This window comes from Neophocaena asiaeorientalis, unplaced genomic scaffold (assembly GCF_003031525.2).
Source record: "Neophocaena asiaeorientalis asiaeorientalis breed wild unplaced genomic scaffold, Neophocaena_asiaeorientalis_V1.1 scaffold398, whole genome shotgun sequence".
Classification (NCBI taxonomy): domain Eukaryota; kingdom Metazoa; phylum Chordata; class Mammalia; order Artiodactyla; family Phocoenidae; genus Neophocaena; species Neophocaena asiaeorientalis.
In genome coordinates, this window is record NW_020173416.1 from 2551778 (window position 1) to 2574515 (window position 22738).

A 22738-nucleotide genomic window follows, 5' to 3' on the forward strand; every position below is an offset into this window, starting at 1 on the left:
CCAAGTCTTTTTTTTTTTTTTTTTTTTTTTTTGGTAGGACTCTTGCAAAAGTGACTAAAAATGTCTTCAAGTGTTTTTGGTATTTTTTTCCTCTCCATTTACATTTAGTTAAGTGTGTTTCTGTGTTCCTTCCATGATGTTCTTTTATGTGCATGACTGGAGCTGAGGCCTATTCTACCCCCCAGAAGTTAGACAGTAACTTAGAAGTGGGTCAGCAGCAAGTAAGGGGAGAAATCTCCACCGGTGCCTACAAGACAGCCTCTACTTCAAATACTTGTTACAGGTTAAAGATCCCGAGACATGGAAATATGTAAGGAAAATGGTAATTAAATGGTATCACCTGACAGCGAAGCAGAAGCCAAAGACGTAAGCAGGAAGGAAAGAGGGGCTAGGTGGTTTTAGATTTACCAAGAAATTGCGCTGTGGATCAATTCCCTTCCAAATCAGTAGGAATAAGAGGCCGTATCATGTTCAGGTTCTGCCGGCAGAGCTACCTCGGGAGTGGTTCACGCCCAGTGAGTTAGACATTCAGGGAACTAGGGAACTCTATCAGCACAGAAAAAAGCAAAGTGATGCCTACCTCTTGAAAGATAGCATGAATATAGTCCTTGAGGCAGTTTCTGCAGGATAGGACTCTCACAATGGAGCAAAGGCAGGAAAGGGAACGCATCAAAACATCTAGCTGGATTCCTTTGTTCTTAACTACTCTGTTCTAGGACCCAGAGGTGACTGCTTGATACCAGGGATCACAAAGAAATGTAGTGGAATTTGTTTCATACCTGAAGTGTCTGAATCAGTTCTCCTGCTCCTGTAAAAATAAATAGCACATTTCAATGTTTTGGCAGTATAACCACAAATACTTAGAAAAGAACTACTAAGTATGAGATAATCATTCTCTAAGTACTTTGTAGGTAGTAATGAAACATATTTAGCAAGTCAAGGGTATTATTCATTATAATTTATTCTTAGAGTAAAATTATTTATTCTTAGAGTATTCTTAGAGCAAATTCTTAGAGTAAGTAAAATCTTAGAGTAATTCTTAGAGTATTCTTAGAGTATTCCTAGGGTAAAATTACCTAAATTTTCGCAACATGTAAGCTATCCAACGTGTAAAAGCTGTAAAAGTGAGTTGTATGTAATTACATATAACCTATTTTTTTGTGTGTGTGTGTGGTACGCAGGCCTCTCACTGCTGTGGCCTCTCCCGTTGCGGAGCACAGGCTCCGGACGCGCAGGCCCAGCGGCCACGGCCCACGGGCCCAGCCACTCCGCTGCACGCAGGATCCTCCTGGACCAGGGCATGAACCCGCGTCCCCCGCATTGGCAGGCGGACTCTCAACCACTGCGCCACCAGGGAAGCCCTAACCTATTTTTATTGTAACTATCACCTGTCACTCAGTGAGGCTGTGACCATCCCTAACCTGCTACCTCTCGAGCCCCTGAAAATTCATTTGAGGTTGAGACTCCAAGAAGCTAACTGCTGCTGCTCTGGGGCTTCCGTAAACAGAGTCAGCTGTTTGATCACTATTTCTTTCTTTCTCTACAGTAGGGTCAGCAGACAGATCACACAGGAAGCTCTCATAGACACGTGGGGTACATTCTGGAATGGAGGGGTGACTGGGGTTACAGTGCCTACTCTGCTAGCTCTTCATCACAATCTCTGTGGCCCTGATGGGAATCTTGTAGGCGAATAACATACCCAAGTATTTGTCCAAGTTAATACACTTCTTATGGTTTAGTGGATAAAATAGGAGACTAGCTGTCAGTTTTTCAGGCTATTTCACTTTCAGAGATGTCTTTGGACAAAGAAGTTTGTTTTCTGCATGCCTGATTTTTAAAATTAATATCAAAAAATACTTATTTTTGTAACCTCATTGACATGCTAAAATATAAAATTGTCAGTTAATTTTCACCAAATCTTTGTTCCTTGGCTACATTTCAGTAACTCTTTTGGAAGTATTGCTGTTTGAGTAAAAGGGTTTGGAAAGAATAATTATCCTTAGATAATATCTTCCCAGATAAATGTGCAAAGACATAATTCTGATCCATTTAAGAGGTCTGGCAAATCCATGCAGTTCAGGTTCTACAATGGATCTTAAGGTTAAATTAGTAATTTTCTGAGAAGTTTGCAAACAACTACTCATGTACCAAGTAGGTCTGGTGATTTAAATAAGGTTGAGTTTAATGATAAAAGTTTTCAAGAGACTGAGAAATATCAAGAAAGTGTACTTAAAAAAAAATAGGTGCAAATTAAAATAAAGCCTGCCATTGTCCTCTTTAAAACAAAGGGAAGAGTCACAGTAGCACTATTGCCAAGGTATGCGAAGGAATATAAATGCTTTATAAAGTAAATCCTTCACTTCTAAAGCACCTAAAATGACATTATACAAGTCTCCAGCGTCTTTCACTCATCTAGATTTAAGTTGCTCAATTTACATTTTTAAGATCAATGAATCTGAGGGCAAAATATTCAATGACCTCATTGTTTAATTTTTTTTTTCCATTGTTCCAAAGTATACGGTTAGAAAGTGTCACTGAAATCCATGGTCTTAGAGAAGAAAAATGAATATATACTAGAATTTAGTTATCACTCTCATGGTGTCCTGACTTAATCCTTTGAGACATAATGAATGAGATAAAGCAGAAGGAAGATGTCAGAATGATCAGACCTGATTAATTATTATTTAGGACAAATTGCTAGATTGGATGGATTCAATTTTATCTCATTTGTTTTTTAGAAATCTTATGCTTTTCTATGAAAGTCATACTCATACACAGCAAAAGATATATTTTCTATTGAGTGGCACCTGCTTACCTTTGCCTCTTACATTCTTTGTTTTTCTCTCACTACTTCTGACAGATGATTGATTACTTTTTTTTTTTGTGGTACACGGGCCTCTCACTGTTGTGGCCCCTCCCGTTGCAGAGCACAGGCTCCAGACGCAAAGGCTCAGTGGCCATGGAAAGCACCGATTGGTTACTTTTTAAATCTCCCTTCCTTCTTTCTCCTCTAACACATCAGACTTCCAGTAGTCCTCCTGGGCATTATTTAGTTCCACCGAAAAAACTCAGTGGTTACCATCAAGAAATAATAGATCAGTGTCCTGAGGGAAATTTCTCTCTTTCAGCTACTTCTCCACCCTCAATCTGAAGCAGGAAAGTTTCTTCCATCTGGAAAATAAATAAATAAATAAAAGCATTCCAACCGAAAGCAGCAGAATACACATTCTTTTTAAGTGCATATGGAACATTCTCCAGGATAGATCACATGATGGGCCACAAAACAAGCCTCAGTGAACTTAAGAAAATTGAAATCATATCAAGCATCTTTTCCTACTACAATGCTATGAACTTAAGAAATCAACTACAAGAAAAAAACTGCAAAAGCCCACAAATACATGGAGGCTAAACAATATGCTACTAAACAACCAATGGATCACTGAAGAAATCTAACAGGAAATTGAAAAAAAAAAACCTAGAAACAAATGAAAATGAAAATACGACGATCCAAAACCTATGGGATGCAGCAAATGCAGTTCTAAGAGGGAAGTTTATATAAATACAATCTTACTTCAGGAAACAAGAAAAATCTCAAACAACCTAACTCTACACCTAAAGCAACTAGAGAAAGAAAAAACAAAATCCAAAGTTAGTAGAAGGAAAGAAATCATGAAGATCAGAGCAGAAACAAATGAAATAGAGATGAAGAAAACAATAGAAAAGATCAATGAACTAAAATCTGGTTCTTTGAAAGGATAAACAAAATTGATAAACCTTTAGCCAGGCTCATCCAGAAAAAAAGGGAGAGGGCTCAAATCAATAAAATTAGAAATGAAAAAGAAGTTACAGCTGACACCACAGAAATACAAAGGATCATAAGAGACTACTACAAGCAACTATATGCCCCAAAAATGGACAACCTAGAAGAAATGGACAAATTCTTAGAGAGGTACAATCTCCCAAGACTGAACCAGGAAGAAATAGAAACTATGAACAGACCAAACACAAGTACTGAAATTGAACCTGTGATTTAAAAACTCCCAACAAGCAAAAGTCCAGGACCAGATGGCTTCACAGCTGAATTCTATCAAACATTTAGAGAAGAGTTAACACCTATCCTCTGAAGCTATTCCAAAAAATTGCAGAGGAAGGAACAACTGCAAACTCAGTCTATGAGGCCACCATCACCCTGATACCAAAACCAGACAAAGATACCACAAAAAAAGAAAATTACAGGCCAATATCACTGATGAACTTAGATGAAAATATCCTCAACAAAATTCCAGCTAATCAAATCCAGCAATACTTTAAAAGGATCATACACCATGATCAAGTGGGATTTATCCCAGGGATGCAAGGATTTTTCAATATTTGCAAATCGATCAATGTGACACACCACATCAACGAATTGAAGAATAAAAGCCATATGATCATCTCAATAGAGGCAGAAAAAGCTTTTGACAAAATTCAACACCCATTTATGATAGAAACTCTCCAGAAAGTGGGCATAGAGGGAACCTATCTCAACATAATAAAAGCCCATGTATGACAAACCCACAGCTAATATCATGTCAATGGTGAAAAACTGAAAGCATTTCCTCTAAGATTAGGAATAAGACAAGAATGTCCACTCTCACCACTTTTATTCAACATAGTTTTGGAAGTCCTAGCTATGGCAATCAGAGAGGAAAAAGACATGAATTGATTTTTTTTTATTGGGGTATAGTTGATTTACAATGTTGTGTTAGTTTCTGCTGTACAGTGAAGTGAATCAGCTATATGTATACATATATCCCCTCTTTTTTGGATTTCCTTCCCATTTAGGTCCACCACAGAGCATTGAGTAGAGTTCCCTGTGCTATACAACAGGTTCTCATTAGTTATCTATATGAATTGATTTTTAATATATTTTTTAATCCAAACTTCAAAGCTCTTGGTCGTATAGGAAAAATTTCTGAAGAAGCCTCCCTTGAATTTGACCTGATTGTTCTTCCTATGGCTATGAAGGGGAATCCCCATTTTGGCTCTGCGGCCTCAGGAGAAGCCCTTACAAGCCTTGCTCAGCCCTGCTTTGTACCTAGGACTGGCTTCTCATAAGGCAACAGTTCTCAAACCTGATTGTACATTTGAACCACTGGGAGGCCTATTACAACACAAAATGCTGAGACCATCCCAGAGTTTATGATTCAGCAGGGTGGGGGTGGGCCTGAGAATTTACATCATTAACTGGCTCCCAGGTGATGCTGCTGACCAGCCACACATTAAGAACCACTGGTAGGGCTTCCCTGGTGGCGCAGTGGTTGAGAGTCTGCCTGCTGATGCAGGGGACACGGGTTCATGCCCCGGTCTGGGAAGATCCCACATGCCGCGGAGCGGCTGGGCCCGTGAGCCATGGCCGCTGAGCCTGCGCGCCCAGAGCCTGTGCTCCGCAACGGGAGAGGTCACAACAGTGAGAGGCCCGTGTACCACACACACACAAAAAAAGGGTAAGGGATATGTAGAGAAGAAAATACAGAGAAGTGTAAAGATAAAAATACCTGTAAATACTGTAGCCTCCAACTCCAAAATGTGGACATCGTGATTCTGTTGTTTTCTTCAGCACACACCACTGACACCAGGCAGATGGCCCAGAAAGGCAACTGAATGGTGTGAGAAGTTGGTGTGAAAATAAAAATTAGACAAAGTTGAACCAAATGTGGATAACTGAGTTGATTATGTTATCATTCAATTACATTGTATGTATGTCTGAGGATCTTCAGCAAACAATGCCCTAGTTGCAGGGACTTGAAAGCATGCACTTATTTACATACTTCACATCTTAGCATCACTTGGCATTTCCCTGCCTCACATACCTGGATTCTTCAGCCTTGAGAGCCGTGCTTTTAGAGTCTGTTGTCCTTATTTCAGTGGGCCTATCGCTCATCTCTTTGGATTTATTTGTCTCACCTTCTTCTGGAGTCAAGGTAGTTTGAAAACATCTTTCACCTTCGAAAGTTAGCATTAGATTTGAGATGGTGACATGTTTTGAGGATTCTCTAAACTCATTCTTAATTTTTGTATCTCGTAGACAACCAGCCTTCAGAATATTTTCCATTTTTTCCTTTGAAAATAACAGGCGGCAGCAAATCAGGGAGCAGAAGAGCATCATACAGAAGCAGATTATTTAAGGAGCAGTAATTATTTCATCTATATTTACTGAGTGGCCTCAAGTGCACAGGCACAATGATGAGGGGGGTGAGGCTTGGTATTGCACAACCATTGAGAAGAGTCCAGGTGGGTGCTGGAGGCTGGCAGCATGGGGACCTGACACAGCACATGCTAGAACTCATGTGGTCAGGTATACCAATGTCACCTCACACAAGAAAATTAGGACTCAATTGCAGGACTTCCTCTCCCTGAATTGGCAGGAAAGGAAGGTTTTCTAGAAATGCCTTGACACCTGCTCCCCAATCCAAGGTTGCTCTTGATTTAAGAGCATCTAATAGGTGACAGAAGTTGGAGGTTCCTAGTAATACTAAAGAGTTTGTTTTTCAAAAGACTTAGAATCTAAAACTTAGTACCCTAAAATATTTCCCGTTCTAATGTCCTGGTTTCTGTTAATATACCACTTCTGTCGCTCCCCGCCTTCCTTAGAATCTCTCTCAGGCCTCAGAGCAATAGGTCAGCCGGTCTTAAGGACTCTGTCTCTCTTGGACTTCTCTGGTGGTCCAGTGGTAAAGAATCTGCCTTCCAATGCAGGGGACATGGGTTCGATACCTGGTCAGGGAACTGAGATCCCACGTGCCGCGGGGCAACTAAGCCTGCACGCCTCAACAAGAGATCCTGCGTGCTGCAAACTACAGAGCCCATGAGCTCTGAAGCCCGCACACCACAACCAGAGAGAAGCCCATGCTCCGCAATGAAAGATCCCACGTACTGCAACTAAGACCCTATGCAGCCAAAAATTAAAATAAATAAATAATAAATCTTTTAAAAAAGACTCCGTCTCTCTGATGTCCTTCACATCTGCACCTTCTTCCTCCCTTTGTCATTACATAGTCCATCACCTCTATGGCTGTTCCTTGAAAATAATGCAATAATCTTCTCTAAAGCTAAAACATTTTTTCTGACAATGAAAGTAATGTATATTTATCATAGAATATTTAGAAAATCCTAAGAGATATAAAGTTAGAGGGAGAAAATTATTGCTTGCTTGATGCCACAGGCCAGAAATAACTACCATGACACATTTCATTGCGATCTTTCTGTCCATTTATTTATTTTGAATGTGTCTGCTTTGTGGTCATATCCCACATTTTTCACTTAATGATTTATTATAAAATGTTATTAAAAACTGTGTAAAGCAACTTGAATCTTTCTAATTAAAAATTATTTTTATTGTAGGAAACAGACAATTCAGAAATATATAAAGAAGAAAACATCAATTGCTTATAAACTTGCAATCTAGAAACAAACTACTATTAACAATATGACTTTTCCCCCTCCTATTGTCTGTGTGTTTACATGCATTTTTATGTAATAAGGATCATATTCTTTACTTCGTTTTTCACTCAGGTTTACATCATAAACATTTTTCCAAGTAAAGAAAAATTCTCCAACAATTTTAACAGCTACAGAGTAGTCATTCGTTTAACAAATATTTCCTGAGTGACTATGATCTTGCCAGTCACTGTAGTTGCCCCTGAATGAGATAAACATGGTACCTGACCTTTGTGGATTTAAATTCATTTAGCCATTTCTCTGTGGTGGATGTTCAGTTTACTTCCGTATTTTCATTATTTCATTTTTATAAACATGGTATAGATGTGGTATGATTAACATCTTTATAGCTAAATCCTCATTCCTTTTGATGATTAACTCCTTAGGAAAGATTCTTAAAAGTGGAATCACTGAGTCAAAGGGTGTCAACATTTCTAGGTTCTTGACTCATAATGATTTCAAGAAAGTTTGTTCCAATTCTCACCCTACCATGAATCTTTACAAATTCCAAGGTGACCCCACCTTTACTAACACTGACTATTTTTATCCTTTTAATTAGCAGTTTTATAGATGAAATTTTTTTCAAGTTTGCACTTCTTTGATTACTAGTGAGGTAAAACTTTTCCACTAAATTCATCAGCTAGCGTTTTCTTCTTCTGGAAATGTCCATCTTTGCCCTCTGCCATTTTTCTGTTGTGGGCCCCATGGAGGTTTCTCAGCAGCAGTCTACACACTGATCTCTTTACCTGCCATCCATCCTTCCATCAGACTAATCTTTTAAAAACACAGCTTTCACTCCCTTACACAGAGATTTTGTGGCTAAGGTTTGCCCAAGGACTGAGTCTACACTTCTTATTTTGGCATTCAAGGTTTGCAAGCAACTTTCCATCCTATATCCTAATATTTTCCACATATGTTATGCTCCAGCCAAACTGACTTATTCTCAGATGTGTCTCTGTGTTTTTCCACTTTCTGGCCCTTTCTAAAGGTGCTCACTTTGGGTATTTTAGTTTCTTATTTCCACCTTCACTTCTTACTGAAATTTCACCCCATCCTTCAGTATACTTCATACTTTTGTGTACATTTAAACCTTAATATAGCCCTTGCGTGATATTAATATCCCCATTTGAGAGGTGAGGAAACAGACTCATGCAGGTTCAGTGACTTGGCCAAACTAATATGCAGCAGGGCAAGATTCCAACCCAGGGCTTCTGATACCAAAGTTCCTTTTATCCCACCATAGCTTTCTGATACAGGGTTAAGTTGTATGGTATGGATGTGCACTGCCTGTTTCAGGGAACATCTTGCAACTCTTTTACACCAGGGTTCAGGTATCAGAACTCATTATTAATATTAGGTTACTTAGGGTAAGTTCCATAGCATTTTGATAATTGCTATCAGGTAGCTTACAAAAGAAGGTGAAAGAGAGTGATTATTAGAGAATGAAAGTCTTCCATGTCACATACCTTTTCCTCCTGCTTGGCCCTGAGTATGTCATCATTTTCAAACACCACTGTGACATTGCAGATGTCCGTGACTTCTGTGACTTCTGTGACAATTCTTATATCTGGGGCCTCGGTGACCTCATTTTCTGGAATATCCGTGACATCGGTGATGTCCGTGAATTCTGAGAAATCAATGCTTTCTATGCCATTGATGGGGTCTGAACATGTGTACCGGTGTGGGGTCTGTACAGCTGTGAAGGCTGCAATATGCGTGATGTCCACTGACCCTGTGTTGTCTGTGCTGTCTTTGATTTCTGAGAGGCTGAAGACTTCTGACACTTTGGAAGCTTTGGCTTTCTCCTCATTCAAGAGGGAGATGAGTTCCACCCACTGACGGAATAGGGTGTCTTGTTTGCATGCAGGGGCACAGAGCTGTAGGTAGTAGGCTCGGCCACTCACCAGCTTTACTTTGATGCGCATATTCTCAGCATCATGCACAGAAAGAGTCACAAACTGCAGAGGGAGAAACCTGCAGACAAATGCAAATATCACCTGGAGGCCTGATTGGAAACTATCGGGAGGACTTTCCTTTTATAGCAGTTTGTGGCGTGAGACTCAGGACAACAGGCGTGTCTCTCTGACAGGCCTGGGGAGGGGCAGGCATGGGACGGGGCAGGACCTTCTTGTGGCCATATGTTCCCAGGTCTGGTTCTTAGCTTTTGAGGGTCAAAACTTTGATTTTTAGTACATGTAATCAGGCTCCTGAGGACCATCTGGCCTGAATCATACTAAGACTCTAATGAACTAAAATATCAACTATTTACTATTTATTTAGGAGAAGTTGTCCCATTTAGTTAATCCTGCAAGGTTGAGACTGAGAGAAGTTAGTGATTTGCTGTGGGTTCTACAGCAAGTTGGTGGCTTGAGACAAGACCAGAGCTAATTCTGATGGAAGTTGGGATAGGGTGGGGGGAATGTTCTAGAGAGGCATTTTATTATGAGCCTTCAGTTCCTGTTACTTAGGTTTAAGTTTTGAAAAGTGAATGGCCTGTTTGACTTCCAGGTTGTCAAACTATCTCCCCAGACTTTAAGGATGTGACTCTCATCTGCAGCAGGGAGCACAAGTGAGATGCTCCCTTGGACCACTTGTCATCTGTGTTTCTATTCTCAGCTCGTCAGGGGTAAAGCATGTTTTCTGAGAGGTCTTTAACCTCTTCTCTTTGTAACTCACCTGGTGAGCACCAGATTCTCCAGAGAAGGAGATGTCAGAAGACTTTCAAAAAGGGGTTCTGAATTTTTCTGGGCGGCGGGTGTCAGATGTGCCAACAGCATCGCGTTGGGGGTCTTGAGGGTGGGACTGGAAGAGCAGATGCCTACAGTCACCCAGTTGGCTCGGTTATGAAGGTAAATGGATTCACCTCTCCTGTTGACCTGAGGCAGAGAACAGGAAGAGGAGTTTTCTGTTGAAGTGTGTGGCCCTGACAACCTCGTTTACCCAAGCAGTGTAGGAATAAAGGAGAAATGAACCATGATGCCTTTGTTCAAGTGAATTCTTAGAGATATCACAGAGAACAGACAGACACAGTCTCTGACCTGTGGGGTCCACTGGGGAAGGCGAACATTAAACAAGTATGTCACTAAGTGTTGTTGTAAGTGTTACTGAGTATAAGTTCAGGGTGCTGTGCTGTGGAGCACATCACAGAAAACTTGACTTGGGAGGAGGAAGGCAATGGTGTGCTGATAAGTGTGTAACCACTGTCTCTCGGGAGATGCTCATAAGTTTATTATCAATTTCACTGGTATAAAAGATGAGTAGCACACAATTTACAGACAGTGATATACCATACTCTTTATGTTAAATCCATACAACCAATTGATTCTCCCAGAAGTCAAACTTGTATCCATAACCTCAAGATAATAGTAAAATGTAGTAATATAATAGGAATGATGAGTTTTGAGTATTTGTTGCCTTTGGTTTTTTTGGGGGGGGGTACTTTAAAAAAACATTTATTTATTTATTTATTTCTGCTGTACCGAGTCTTAGTTGCGGCATGTGGGCTCTTAGTCACAGCATGTGGACTTCTTAGTTGCAGCATGCAGACTCTTAGTTGCGGCATGCATGCGGGATCTAGTTCCCCGACCAGGGTTCAAACCCAGGCCCCCTGCATTGGGAGTGCAGCGTCTTACCCACTGGACCACCAGGGAAATCCCTTGTTGCCTTTGTTTTGAATAGTTTTATTTTTATTTTTATTTTTTTTTTGTGGTACGCAGGCCTCTCACTCTTGTGGCCTCTCCCATTGCAGAGCACAGGCTCCGGACGCGCAGGCTCAGCAGCCATGGCTTACGGGCCTAGCCGCTCCATGGCATGTGGGATCTTCCCAGACTGGGACATGAACCCGCGTCCCCTGCATCAACAGGCGGATTCTCAACCACTGCGCCACCAGGAAAGCCCCTGAATAGTTTTATTTATAAGTTTATACAATTTAATTCTTAACGATGGCTGTGTTTAACAACTGACTTGTAAACTTCCTGAACACTTACCAATCGGCCAGCTCCAGCACACCCTCACCATAGGGTCAGAAAATCCTCCCCTGAGGAAGGGACCTCTAGCTGAGACCTGAACAATGTGGGACATAGACTGTCTGAGAATCTCTGCCAGTTGGAAGAAGAGGAGACTGGAAAGTGGGTAGACAGGGATGTGAAGGAAGCCAGAGAGGGGAAACACTTGGTTTCTCAGCTGTACATTAACTGCTTCAAAAAAAATAAATGACTTAAAAGCAAATATATTTAGAAAGAGATTGTAGCCTACACTATTGATTACCTACCCAAAGCCATGCTCCTATTCATCGGATTAATGGAATTCTGGTTTTGTCCAGTATCCACCCCTCAGGGATGCTGCCCCAGCTGAGGAGCTAAATCCTGATCCACCTAAACTGGTCATGGTGATCCATTCCATCCCCTGGCCAGTGATTGCTCTCAGCAGGCCCTGGCCAACGAGACACTGCTGGGGGCCTCCTGGAGGCTCTGGGAAAGGGTTCTCAGCCCTCACAGACAGTTCAAGGATGAGACACATCCCTTCTGTTGCTGGCAGCTGTCATGTCCTGTTTGCATGTGATATCACGAAGGGAGTGAATTTGAGGGTGACAACAAAAAGAGACAACCCAGGTCCCTGATAACTCCCAAGAGTGAGTTGAGGTCCTGTGGTTCTTTCACTCTACTTGAGATAATTGTTCTTTTTCGCTCACAGTTGAGTCAGGAACCTTGATAACTTGCTGCCAGAGACATACCGACCACAAGAGGTTGTGTGTGTTAAAGGGAATAACATATCCAGTTAAGACATGGGGCCATGTCTGATTTATAGAATGCTGACTGCCTCTCCCAGTGTTCATTAGAACTTGAAAATGGTTATTTGAAAAAGGTGCAGAAGTGTGAAAAATAAAATAAAAAGATTATTAGTAGGAAAGAAGCGCACAGAAGGTAAAGAACGTCAAATCACAGCATCACATGCTTTCTGGGGCATGACTTAAACATTAGTGTTCTTTGAGGCATCACCTCCCTCCTATGGTGTCTGGAAGTGAGGAGGTCTCCCGTCAGTGCAGAGAATGTGTGTATGTTGTCGTTCCTGTCACTCCTTTGTAGAATCAGCCAAGGAGCTGCTTAAATGGGCATGTTTCACGTTAGACTTGGTTGTGACATTTTCAGGAAGTTTAAGGGTATGGCCCACACCATTTAACACATTTCCCTGTTTCTTTGTCTGAGTTTTTTTTTTTTTTTTCCCTTTGGCCATACCTCACAGCATGCGGAACTTCCCCAACCAGTGATCGAACCTGCACCCCACTGCAGCGGAAGCACAGAGTCTTAACCACTGGACCGTCAGGGAAGCCCCTGTCTGAAAAATTTCATGTTGAATGTTTAGCGGAAAGTTAGAACTGCTCTCAAATGTATTAAAGTGTAGTTTCATTCATCATGTAGGTACATTTTTAGGAGAAGGAAACTTTTCTCCCTGGCACAATTTGACAATTATATTTTACCTTCAGAACTAAGAACGAAAATGCATTTTAATCCCTAGTTGTGTTAGATGTTATTCTTTAAAATGTCTCCTAGGGGCTTCCCTGGTGGCGCAGTGGTTGGGAGTCTGCCTGCTGATGCAGGGGAACTAAGTTAAGGAGTTATCTGAGTGCTTTCCTGTGGCAGAATATTCTAAAAATGACTATAATCTCTTTGTGTAGTTTTGGGGAGATGATGATAGAATGAAAATTTCAGTAGACTTGGGACAGAATTTCTAGGTAAGAGTTTGTTGGGAAAATTTGAAATGAATTTTCCTTTTACATCATAATTATTTTAGGTTGTTTGAAGTTCCCAAACTGTTCACTTTAATTGTATCACACATTCCCTTGCCACATTAAAACAATTTTTCCAACCTTTTCTGTTGTCTTTGAGAAAATTAATTACCAAAGTTATTAGAACTTAATTCAGGGCTCAATTATTATTTACCTGGATAAAACTGCTCTCTAATATGGGAGGAGATACAAAAGGGGCATACTCTCCTTCATCCAACATATTTTGAAGCTCTCCTGGATCCTTGGAGCCTGGGACACAGATGTCATCTTGCTCGTCGATCCTCGTAGTAGACTGGCTGTTATTCTTCTTCATTGTGCTTACGTATAAACCTCAGAAAGTTGAAGAAATGGAAATACAATGAACAGAGACAGAGAAAATCTAATATAATAATTAAGTCGCCTCACTTTTCCACTAATTCAACTAATTTTATCAACATCTACGACATTCCAGGGATTGTGATGGGCACTGGAGATCCATGTGAATAAGACCAATACGATGCCTGCCCTCACGCAGGTTACAGTCTCTGGGGAAACAGCAAGTAAGCAAGAAGATGTTGGATGATAAGGGCTACAAAGACTCTGGATCAATTCCATGCGATAAAAAGTGTCTGGGGTGTGGGACTGGCAACAGAAATTAGTTAGGGTGGTTAGGGGAGGCCTCTCAGCATCCCCCCTCCCCAAACCATTATTTTCCACCTTCTTAATTAATGGTACCTCTATCCTTCCCAGCATGCATGGGCCTAAAGTCCTTTTCTGTAAGTAGGGTATACCATACTAACCTGAGATCATCTCTTCCTGACCATTCACCTGCTACCGAGGCTTAGTGAACAGTGGGTATCTATCTAGTCACTGACAGCTGTACATCTCCTGCTGTCGCTCTGGCTCTCTCTCCAGAAACTGCTTCAGTAGACACCAATGGCTCTACTTCATTGGATTTCACCTTTCACCTACCAGAAATCACAGAATTCCAAGAAAGGAACAGGTCCTAGAATGCAATTCTGTTCAAACCTTCAAAAGATCACTCTTCCTTCTTCACAAACTCCATGCCGGTTAGAGGAAAGCAGTAAGTTCTGAATGCTTATTTCCACCTCAGTCCTTTCTCAGAGATCCTTCTTTTCCTTTCCCTAGCCAAGCTAGACAGTAGCAGTGAACATGCCCCATCTCTGTCCCAGCCAGGGCCTGGGACACAGAGACCACCGCTGCCTGCTAACCCATGAGCGTGTGACCCTGGGAATTCTCATCAGACCTTCTGCTGGTGACAACACAATGCCCCCCTCCAGCGCATCTTACACATGAACATAGGGAAAGTGAAATAACTCAAGAGAAAGTGAAATAGTCCAGAGGAGCCAAAATGTAAAAAGAATGAGACAAAAGAGATCATTCAGGAAAAAAAGAGAAACAGATAAAACAACAACCATCAGCTGAAACAGGGAGGACGGAAAATAATAACCAACAAAATATATTTAGTTCTTGCTTTGCGGCAGGCAATAATAGCTTTACATGCACTGTCTCATTTGATTCTAAAAGCACTATGAACTAGCATTTTTAAGATACTTATTTTATACACCATGAGGCTTGGAGAGGGAAAGTAACTTACCCGAGGTCACACCTTATAAGTCCCCACACCAGGAATCAGAACCTCATAGTCTGACTAGAGGAGCTTATGCCATGGCCTAAGGTTCAGTCCTGCCCTGAGTGCTTGGAAAGATGGATGTGAGAATCGGCAAGGGCGCGAGGGGTCAGGATAGGTCAGGACGTATGGGAAAAAGGAAAAGGAGGGTGAACCAGAGACAACAGAAGGTGCCTTCCCCTTCTTCCTATTCTCTTCCCTTCCTGAATAATTTCGTCCTAAATCCATTAGCTGGGACAAAGGGAGGCAGGACTCTAATGAGGGGAGTGAGGAGCCACAGCTCAGGACACAAGGGAGGCAAGAGGGCATCTATTACCAGGAGAAGGGGTGCAGCCCAGTGTAAGAAACCAGGGCCGAGCAGCCTGAGGAGGGGGTCCGAGAGGGAGAGAGGACGGTGGCAGAGATGGGTAATATGTTCATGCAGGGGAATTGATCTAATAAAATAGGAGACCGTGAGACTCTATGTAAATTAAAATTTCGATGAGGAACAGAATATTTAGTTCAAAGTACCTCTCACCAACATATTTATCAGTGTCAAGGGGAAAAAGTAACTGTACAGTGAAGAAGCCGGGCAGACACCGTCTCAGTGAAGTGATGAGTGAACACTATCAGTAATGGGAAAAACCAAAATGACGTACCACCTTACAGGATGCAACGAGATAATGACGTACCACCTTACAGGATGCAACGAGATAATGACGTACCACCCTACAGGATGCAACGAGATAATGACGTACCACCTTACAGGATGCAACGAGATGCACACATCATTCTGTGATATTCCTCCCAAAGGTGCATGACCTGAATCCAATTATTAGGAAACACCAGACAGATCCAAATTGAGGGACATTCTACAAAATAACTGACCTGTGATCTTAAAAAATGTCAAACTAATGAAAGTCAAAGAAAGAGTATAGAGCTGTTCCAGACTGAAGGGGGCTAAAGAGACATGACAGTGATTCCGAACTGGATCCTTTGGCCGTGCAGGCCATTACTGGGACAACTGGCAAACGCGGAGTGGGGTCTCTGGATTAGGTGGTGGTAATAGGCAATGCTCCTGTCCTGGTTTTTTTTTTGTTTGTTTGTTTTTGTTTTTTTGCAGTACGCAGCCCTCTCACTGCTGTGGCCTCTCCCGTTGCTGAGCACAGGCCCAGAGGCCATGGCTCACGGGCCCATCCGCTCCGCGGCATGTGGGATCTTCCCAGACCGGGGCACGAACCCGCGTTCCCTGCATCGGCAGGCGGACTCCCAACCACTGCGCCACCAGAGAAGCCCCTGTCCTGGTTTTGATGGTTGTATTTTGGCCGTGTAGGAGAATGCCCTTGATTGTATTTGGGGATAATAGGGCAACGACTTGGCAAATTACTCTCGAAAGCTTCAGGAAAGAAAAAGTCTTTGTATTGTACTTGCAATATTTCTGTTTGTGATTGTTTAAAAATTTTAATGGGAATAATAATACAAGGAAAGAGGAAGGAAAAGAAGGTATAAACCAGGGGTCCCCAACTCCCGGGCCATGGACCGGTACCAGTCTGTGGCCTGTTAGGAACCAGGCCGCGCAGCAGGAGGTGAGTGGCTGGCGAGCAAGCGAAGCTTCATCTGTGTTTGCAGACGTTCCGCATTGCTCGCATTACTGCCTGAGCTCCGCCTCCTGTCAGGTCAGTGGCAGTGGTGAGTTGTATAAGTATTTCATTATATATCACAATGTAAGAGTAATAGAAATAAAGGGCACAATACATGTAATAGGCTTGAATCATCCTGAAAACGTCCCCCACCCCCGGTCCATGGAAAAATTGTCTTCCATGAAACCGGTCCCTGCTGCCAAAAAGGTTGGGGACCGCTGCTATAGACGAGAGCATGGAGGAGGGGAGATGGATGAGTTCTGAGTGTTTGGCCATCAATGCAAAAGGCTGTATTCAGCCACTTCAGATTTCCAAGGAGAGAGCTTTGCAATAGCAATGAGAGAATCCTCACAGTGACAGGATGGTAGGAAAAAGGCACATAATGGCCCATTGCCATCTAGGTTTTATCTCCTCCGTGACATCCAGCAGGACAAGGCATTTATTTTATCATCGCTGAGTGGCTGAGAAACAATGAAGCCGCCTTAGAGAATCAGAGGACACAGCAAGTGTTGAAAACATCAACTGGATTCTTTGGGGCCTAAATATACGGGGATCTCCTAGAATCTGACAAGAAATCACAAGAAAGGTGCATTTTTAGATGAGAGCAAGGTATGACGGAGGAAGGAAAGCAAAGGTTGGCAGCCTTTTGGTTCAGGGTTACCAGTAATATCACAGCAACTATTCACCCTTCACTTCCCAGAACAGCTGTGATTGCTTACACTTTTGTCCCTATCAGCCCAGACTCTCTACTATCAGTTCATGTGTACCTGCTTGAGGTCTAGAAAAGCTGATCCCTGTAAGCAATGTCTTTGGTACAGCGTCATTCCCAGAAGAGGAAAGGAGAAAGAGAAAGCCTGGAAAGTGGAGTAAGTAGAAAGCGAAGGGAGAGATAGACCAAGGGTGAGGGCGCATGTGACAGTGTAGCTCTACGTGGTCCCCCCACACCCTGCCAGCCATACGCACCATCACCTCTTACCTCAACTCAGGGTCAAGCCACAGTCCTCTCAGAGACAAAGTTTTTAACTCACTTCATTTTGGGCTTCCTCCTTTTAATGATGAAGTCTTCTGTGAAGGAGACAAGAAATGGAAAATAAAGTGTACAAAGGAAGAAAATACTAATCCTTACTTTCATTTACTACATGAGGACCATGCCTTAAAAGGAGTTCCTCTAGGGACTTCCCTGGCAGTCCAGTGGTTATGACTCCGTGCTTTTGCTGCAGGGGGCACAGGTTCGATCCCTGGTCAGGGAACTGAGCGGGCAAAAAAAAAAAAAAAAAAAAAAAAAAAATTAAATTAAATAAATAAAGGCTTTTGCCTATGCTGAAATTAAAAAAAGAAAAAAAAGAGTTCCTCTAATTACACTAGTAGTCAGAAGGTTGCTGTCTGTATTTGAACTGAGCTGTTGGCAATGGTGCCAATCACGGTTTTTGGTGAGTGGAATCAGACAGTCATGAGTCTGTAGCCCATAGCTGGCCTGAAACTACGAAATAAGTGAAATCCTGGGCTCCTATAGTCATGAGGATATTCTATAATGTGACAAAGCTAGTAATATGGACTCAAATAACCGTTGTGCCATGGAGGGTGGTAAGAAGCCTGGGTTACTGTCTTCCTATAAAGAGCCAGAGCACTCTATTCAACTCTCTACCATCCCAACTGGTAGTTGTGTACATGTATACACTTACATATGCTCATACTATTTTGTCACTAGTACGTAGTTCTCACACCGTATTGTGGTTGCAGACACTATAGACAATCCTTTTTCCTCTCCATAAAATTCTGAAATAACCCCTTCAGGAACACCTGGGACCAGGTGAGCTACAACTATAATTGCTCTCAGAACTCAAGTGCTGTGAGGCCGTATGGAAACTGGTGTGGTGGGGATATAAAGAATCTGGAGCCAGACATATCCAGGTTCACATTTGGGCTCTGTCACCTGCTACTTGGTGACCCTGGCATGTTACTTGATATCCCTGAGCTCAATTTCCTCATCTATAATATGAGGATAAAACCACCCAACTCAGGACTTCCCTGGTGGCACAGGGGTTAAGGATCTGCCTGCCAATGCAGGGAGATCCCTGGTCCGGGTACGATCCCTGGTCCGGGAAGATCCCACATGCCGCAGAGCAACTAAGCCCGTGTGCCACAACTATTGAAGCCCGCGCGCCTAGAGCCCTTGCTCCGCAACAAGAGAAGCCACCGCAGTGAGAAGCCCGCACAACTCAATGAAGAGTAGCCCCCACTTGCCGCAACTGGAGAAAGCCTGCGCTCAGCAATGAAGACACAATGCAGCCATAAATAAATATTAAAAAAAAAAAACAGCACCCAACTCAACTCAGTGTTGGGACCACTGGATGCACCAATGTATAAAAAACACTGAATAGCATGACTATTGCACAGTGAGCACCTGTAGCTGCTTGTGCTGGTCCACCACACTTGACCCTGTGTCCAAAAGTATAATCTCCTCAGTGTTTGCTGGGCTGGGTTCCTTCTTGATCACTGTTAGTTTCATATTTCCCAAGTTTCATTCATTCTAAGGAATGAAGGAATTTCCTCAGCTTAAAAACTGTGAAATGGAGTGTGCCTTGTGATCACCCTCCACTGGCGGGAACAATTGCATGGTGGTTGTCATTTGGCTGTACCTGCATGGACCTAGTCATGGTTGTTCACAATAAATTATGTACATTGGTTGTACTGCATGCGTTGCATTTAATTGCCATTTAAAATGTGTTCCCAATGGGTACCTGAAAATCTTTTGTTGACACCTTCTTGTAAGATTGGGAAAGTTTCTGTATAAAACTTGCAGAATGCACATCAGAGGCTTGGAAGAAGGTCCAAGAGACCAGAGTGGAGCACTCCTCTAAGAAATGCACAGAGGATGAGGGCACAGAGAGTGACAGATAAATATTGTGTGGAAGAATCCCAAGTAGTAAGAAAGCATTGAGTCATACAATTAGCTGCATTGTTTTTCTTTCTCAGTGGTCCATAGTATAATGCTGTATCTTATAATTGATGGATCTCAGATTTGATAAAACACAGTAGTCAACTCTTGCTCATCCACAAGTGGATGATAGAGTACACATTTTTTGGGGAAAAAATCACTTAACAAAGTGATAACATCCACATATTGGAGGGTATGTCTACTGTTCACAGACACATGCTACTCTGTATGTGCCCTGTGGCCCTTTCGCAGCACAGTCATTTATGTGGCTTCCAGAATCCCTGGATCTGAGAACAGTTCCTCCAGAGAGAGGATGATCTCCCAGGGGAGCAGGTGTAGCTGTGGATCCAAGGCCACAGAGAGGGAGGAGAGAATGAGGAGAAGGAAGGGCTCCAGGGGATTGGTAGCCAAGACCAGGCCTGGCCCCTCTTGTCCCCTTTGAACCCTGGAACAAAGGTAGGGGTCAGCTAAGGAACAAAGAATGTAACCATATATTTTATCTTCTCTGGTTTGATGCTTTTTATTGTTTGTTGCTAAACATTTGTTCTGGAAATACTTTGATACTTTTGAATTATGTGTATGGATGGTAAATGTGTGCTGAATTTTAACTAGTTTTGTTGTAACTGTGATTTGAGATTATCTCTCTGTATACCAAAGCCTCCACCCCTAACCTCTTCAGTTATGCTGGTTAATTAATCAAGATAGCACTGCTCTTACGGCATATGAATCGTTCTGTGAAACCAACCGTGTGGCTGTGCACGCGCACAGCACCACGCGTTTTGTCAGTGGTCCAAAAGCAGGGTCAGCCGTTAACTATTTATTAGGACCACTCTTAATAACTGGAGATGGTATTAAAGTTTTGGTGTATATATATATATATATATATATATATATATACATATATATACATATATATCTCATCTCTTTCCAGTTTTACAAATTGCTTTAGCTATATAATATAATATATACTAATATTTTCCCATGACATTAGATATTTTAAAAAAACAGCAGTTACCAATCATGGTGTGGACCTATTGGGAACATCACAGTCTCTTGTAAGATGTGCCAGAACGAACTGCACCCAATGGTTCAACCGATGTTTGGGAAATAGTTTTCTGTTAAAGGGCAGTGGATGATCCAAGGTTCTCCCTCTGATGAGTCTCCTGTGCTCTGCTGTGCTTTCTTGTGGGGAGATCACAGAAGGGTGGCCTAACATTTTGCTTAACTTACTGTGTTTGGGGTCTCCTTTTCTCAGGCTGCAGGTTTGTAATTTCCGTTGTTTCTGGTGTCTGCCCCCAGTAGCTAAGGTTGGTTCAGTTGGTTGTGTAGGCTTCCTGGTGGAGGGGACTAGTGCCTGTGTTCTGTTGGATAAGGCTGGATCTCGTCTTTCTGGTGGGCAGGACCGCATCCAGTGGTGTGTTTTGGGGTGTCTGTGACCTTATTATGATTTTAGGCAGCCTCTCTGCTAATGGGTGGGGCTGTGTTCCTGTCTTGCTAGTTGTTTGGCATGGGTTGTCCAGCACTGTAGCTTGCTGGTCGTTGAGTGGAGCTGGGTCCTAGCATTGAGATGGAGATCTCTGGGAGAGCTTTCGCCATTTGATATTATGTGGAGCCGGGAGGTCTCTGGTGGTTCAATGTCCTGAACTTGGCTCTCCCACCTCAGCGGCACAGGCCAGACACCGGGCCAGAGCACCAAGACCCTGTCAGCCACATGGCTTTTGGGAAGTCTGAGGTCTTCTGCCAGCATTCAGTGGGTGTTCTGTAGGAGTTGTTCCACATGTAGATGTATTCCTGATGCGTTTGTGGGGAGGAAGGTGATCTCCACATCTCACTCCTCCACCATCTTGAAGGTCCTCCTCAACAGCTTGAGTTTTAATGGAAATTGGGAAAGGGAGAGAGTGAAAGTCTGGGAGCTAGCGTGCAAGTGTTTTCATTGGCTTTTCTGACCACTGAAATCAGAGAGGGTGTCTATAAATGCCCTGAAAATAATACCACTTCCATGTAGTCTTTCCCCGCACTGATATTTTGTGATAAAACATTTTTAAAGCTATAACAAAGCTGAAAAAATTCTATAGTGAACACCCATATACCTACCACATAGTTTCTCTTTTTTTCTTTTGTTGTGTTATTTCCATAATGACGTGAAAGCTCTTGAATGATGGGGTTTACCTGTCACTCATTAGAACTGGTCTCTGTGATACTTGGAGCTTGGAGGTTAGTTCTTTGTAGCACTTTGAAGCATAGCATTTACTTAGTTTTTTTCTAAGATTCTTAACACAGCAGTAAACATCTTTTTCGTATTGGTCCATCACAGTCATAGGTTGCAATTCTGGTTGAACCTTAGAGAAGATATAACTGTTGTGGCCTCCCTCTCTTCTGACAATGGGGCCCCAGCTAACCTTTTAGCTTTGAACAGAAAAGCCCTATGTTCTAGATCTTCTCTCTCATTTGAATAATTTAAAATGACCACATTTCCACAAATTCATTCAATTCAGTCACTTATGGAAGAAAGTTTGAAAAATCAAAATGTAAAAATCATCAGAAAACTTGTTTTCAAAGAAACTCTCAAACTATTTTTAAGAAAAAGAAATTCAGTAACCAGGTGTTAAGTCTCTGAGATTTCTTGCTTGCTCTGGTTGAAACTAGAAGGAAATGAAACTTTAAGGAAAAGGGGAAGGTGGATAAAGAATAGACATTTTGCCCTCGAATTATGAGAATTCATTGAACTATCCTTTCCTTCTCTCTCAGGTTCACACCAAAGTTGCAGTAGGCAGACAGTCACTTACATAGAGGTGAGGATGAAACAGATCTCTGGAGATCTCCTGGATGTCTACTAGAATAGTCTCCAAATAGCACGTTTCCAGCTCTTTTCACATTTCTTTGGCAGGTGTTTTCAGTCTACTGGACAGGCAACTTACCCCTTAGTGAAAGAAGCACAGGAGGCCAGACGTCCCTGGGCATTGTTCTAAGGCTCCTGCATCATAATGTGCTGACGTAGTCTCTGAAGTAAGAGAAGAACGCTGGGAGCAGCAGCCCTGAAGGTCAGCCCCTAACCCTGGGGTGAGGTGTTGCTGGCATTCCTGTGGAGCTGCACAGCTCAGGAGCAGTAGTTCTGGTTGCCATGTGAAGTTTTCAGAGGCTTCCCTGGAGAGAAAAGCCAATTTAGTCATAGGATCACCATGGAAAAGATATCATACTGAGAAAGTTGAAAACACTATCATTTATCATTCAAGTGATAATTTATCATTCAATCTACCAACATCCCAATTTTCAGAGACTTATACATA

The 22738-nt window shown here is 42.3% G+C and overlaps 1 protein-coding gene across 1 annotated transcript in view; it reads right to left on the reverse strand.

Moving 5' to 3' along the window:
* GARIN2 (golgi associated RAB2 interactor family member 2) overlaps positions 1 to 22366 on the reverse strand; it is a 27794-nt gene extending 5428 nt beyond the window's left edge. Inside the window, exons 1-7 of the mRNA XM_024747260.1 lie at positions 22238 to 22366; positions 17490 to 17578; positions 13419 to 13594; positions 10156 to 10355; positions 8946 to 9453; positions 5853 to 6100; positions 780 to 808 (exon numbers count right to left, since the gene is read on the reverse strand). Of these exons, the coding sequence (XP_024603028.1) occupies positions 780 to 808; positions 5853 to 6100; positions 8946 to 9453; positions 10156 to 10355; positions 13419 to 13577 (1144 nt within the window). The 5' untranslated portion in view covers positions 13578 to 13594; positions 17490 to 17578; positions 22238 to 22366. The remainder of the gene's footprint in view (positions 1 to 779; positions 809 to 5852; positions 6101 to 8945; positions 9454 to 10155; positions 10356 to 13418; positions 13595 to 17489; positions 17579 to 22237) is intronic.
* Positions 22367 to 22738: the final 372 nt, after the last annotated feature.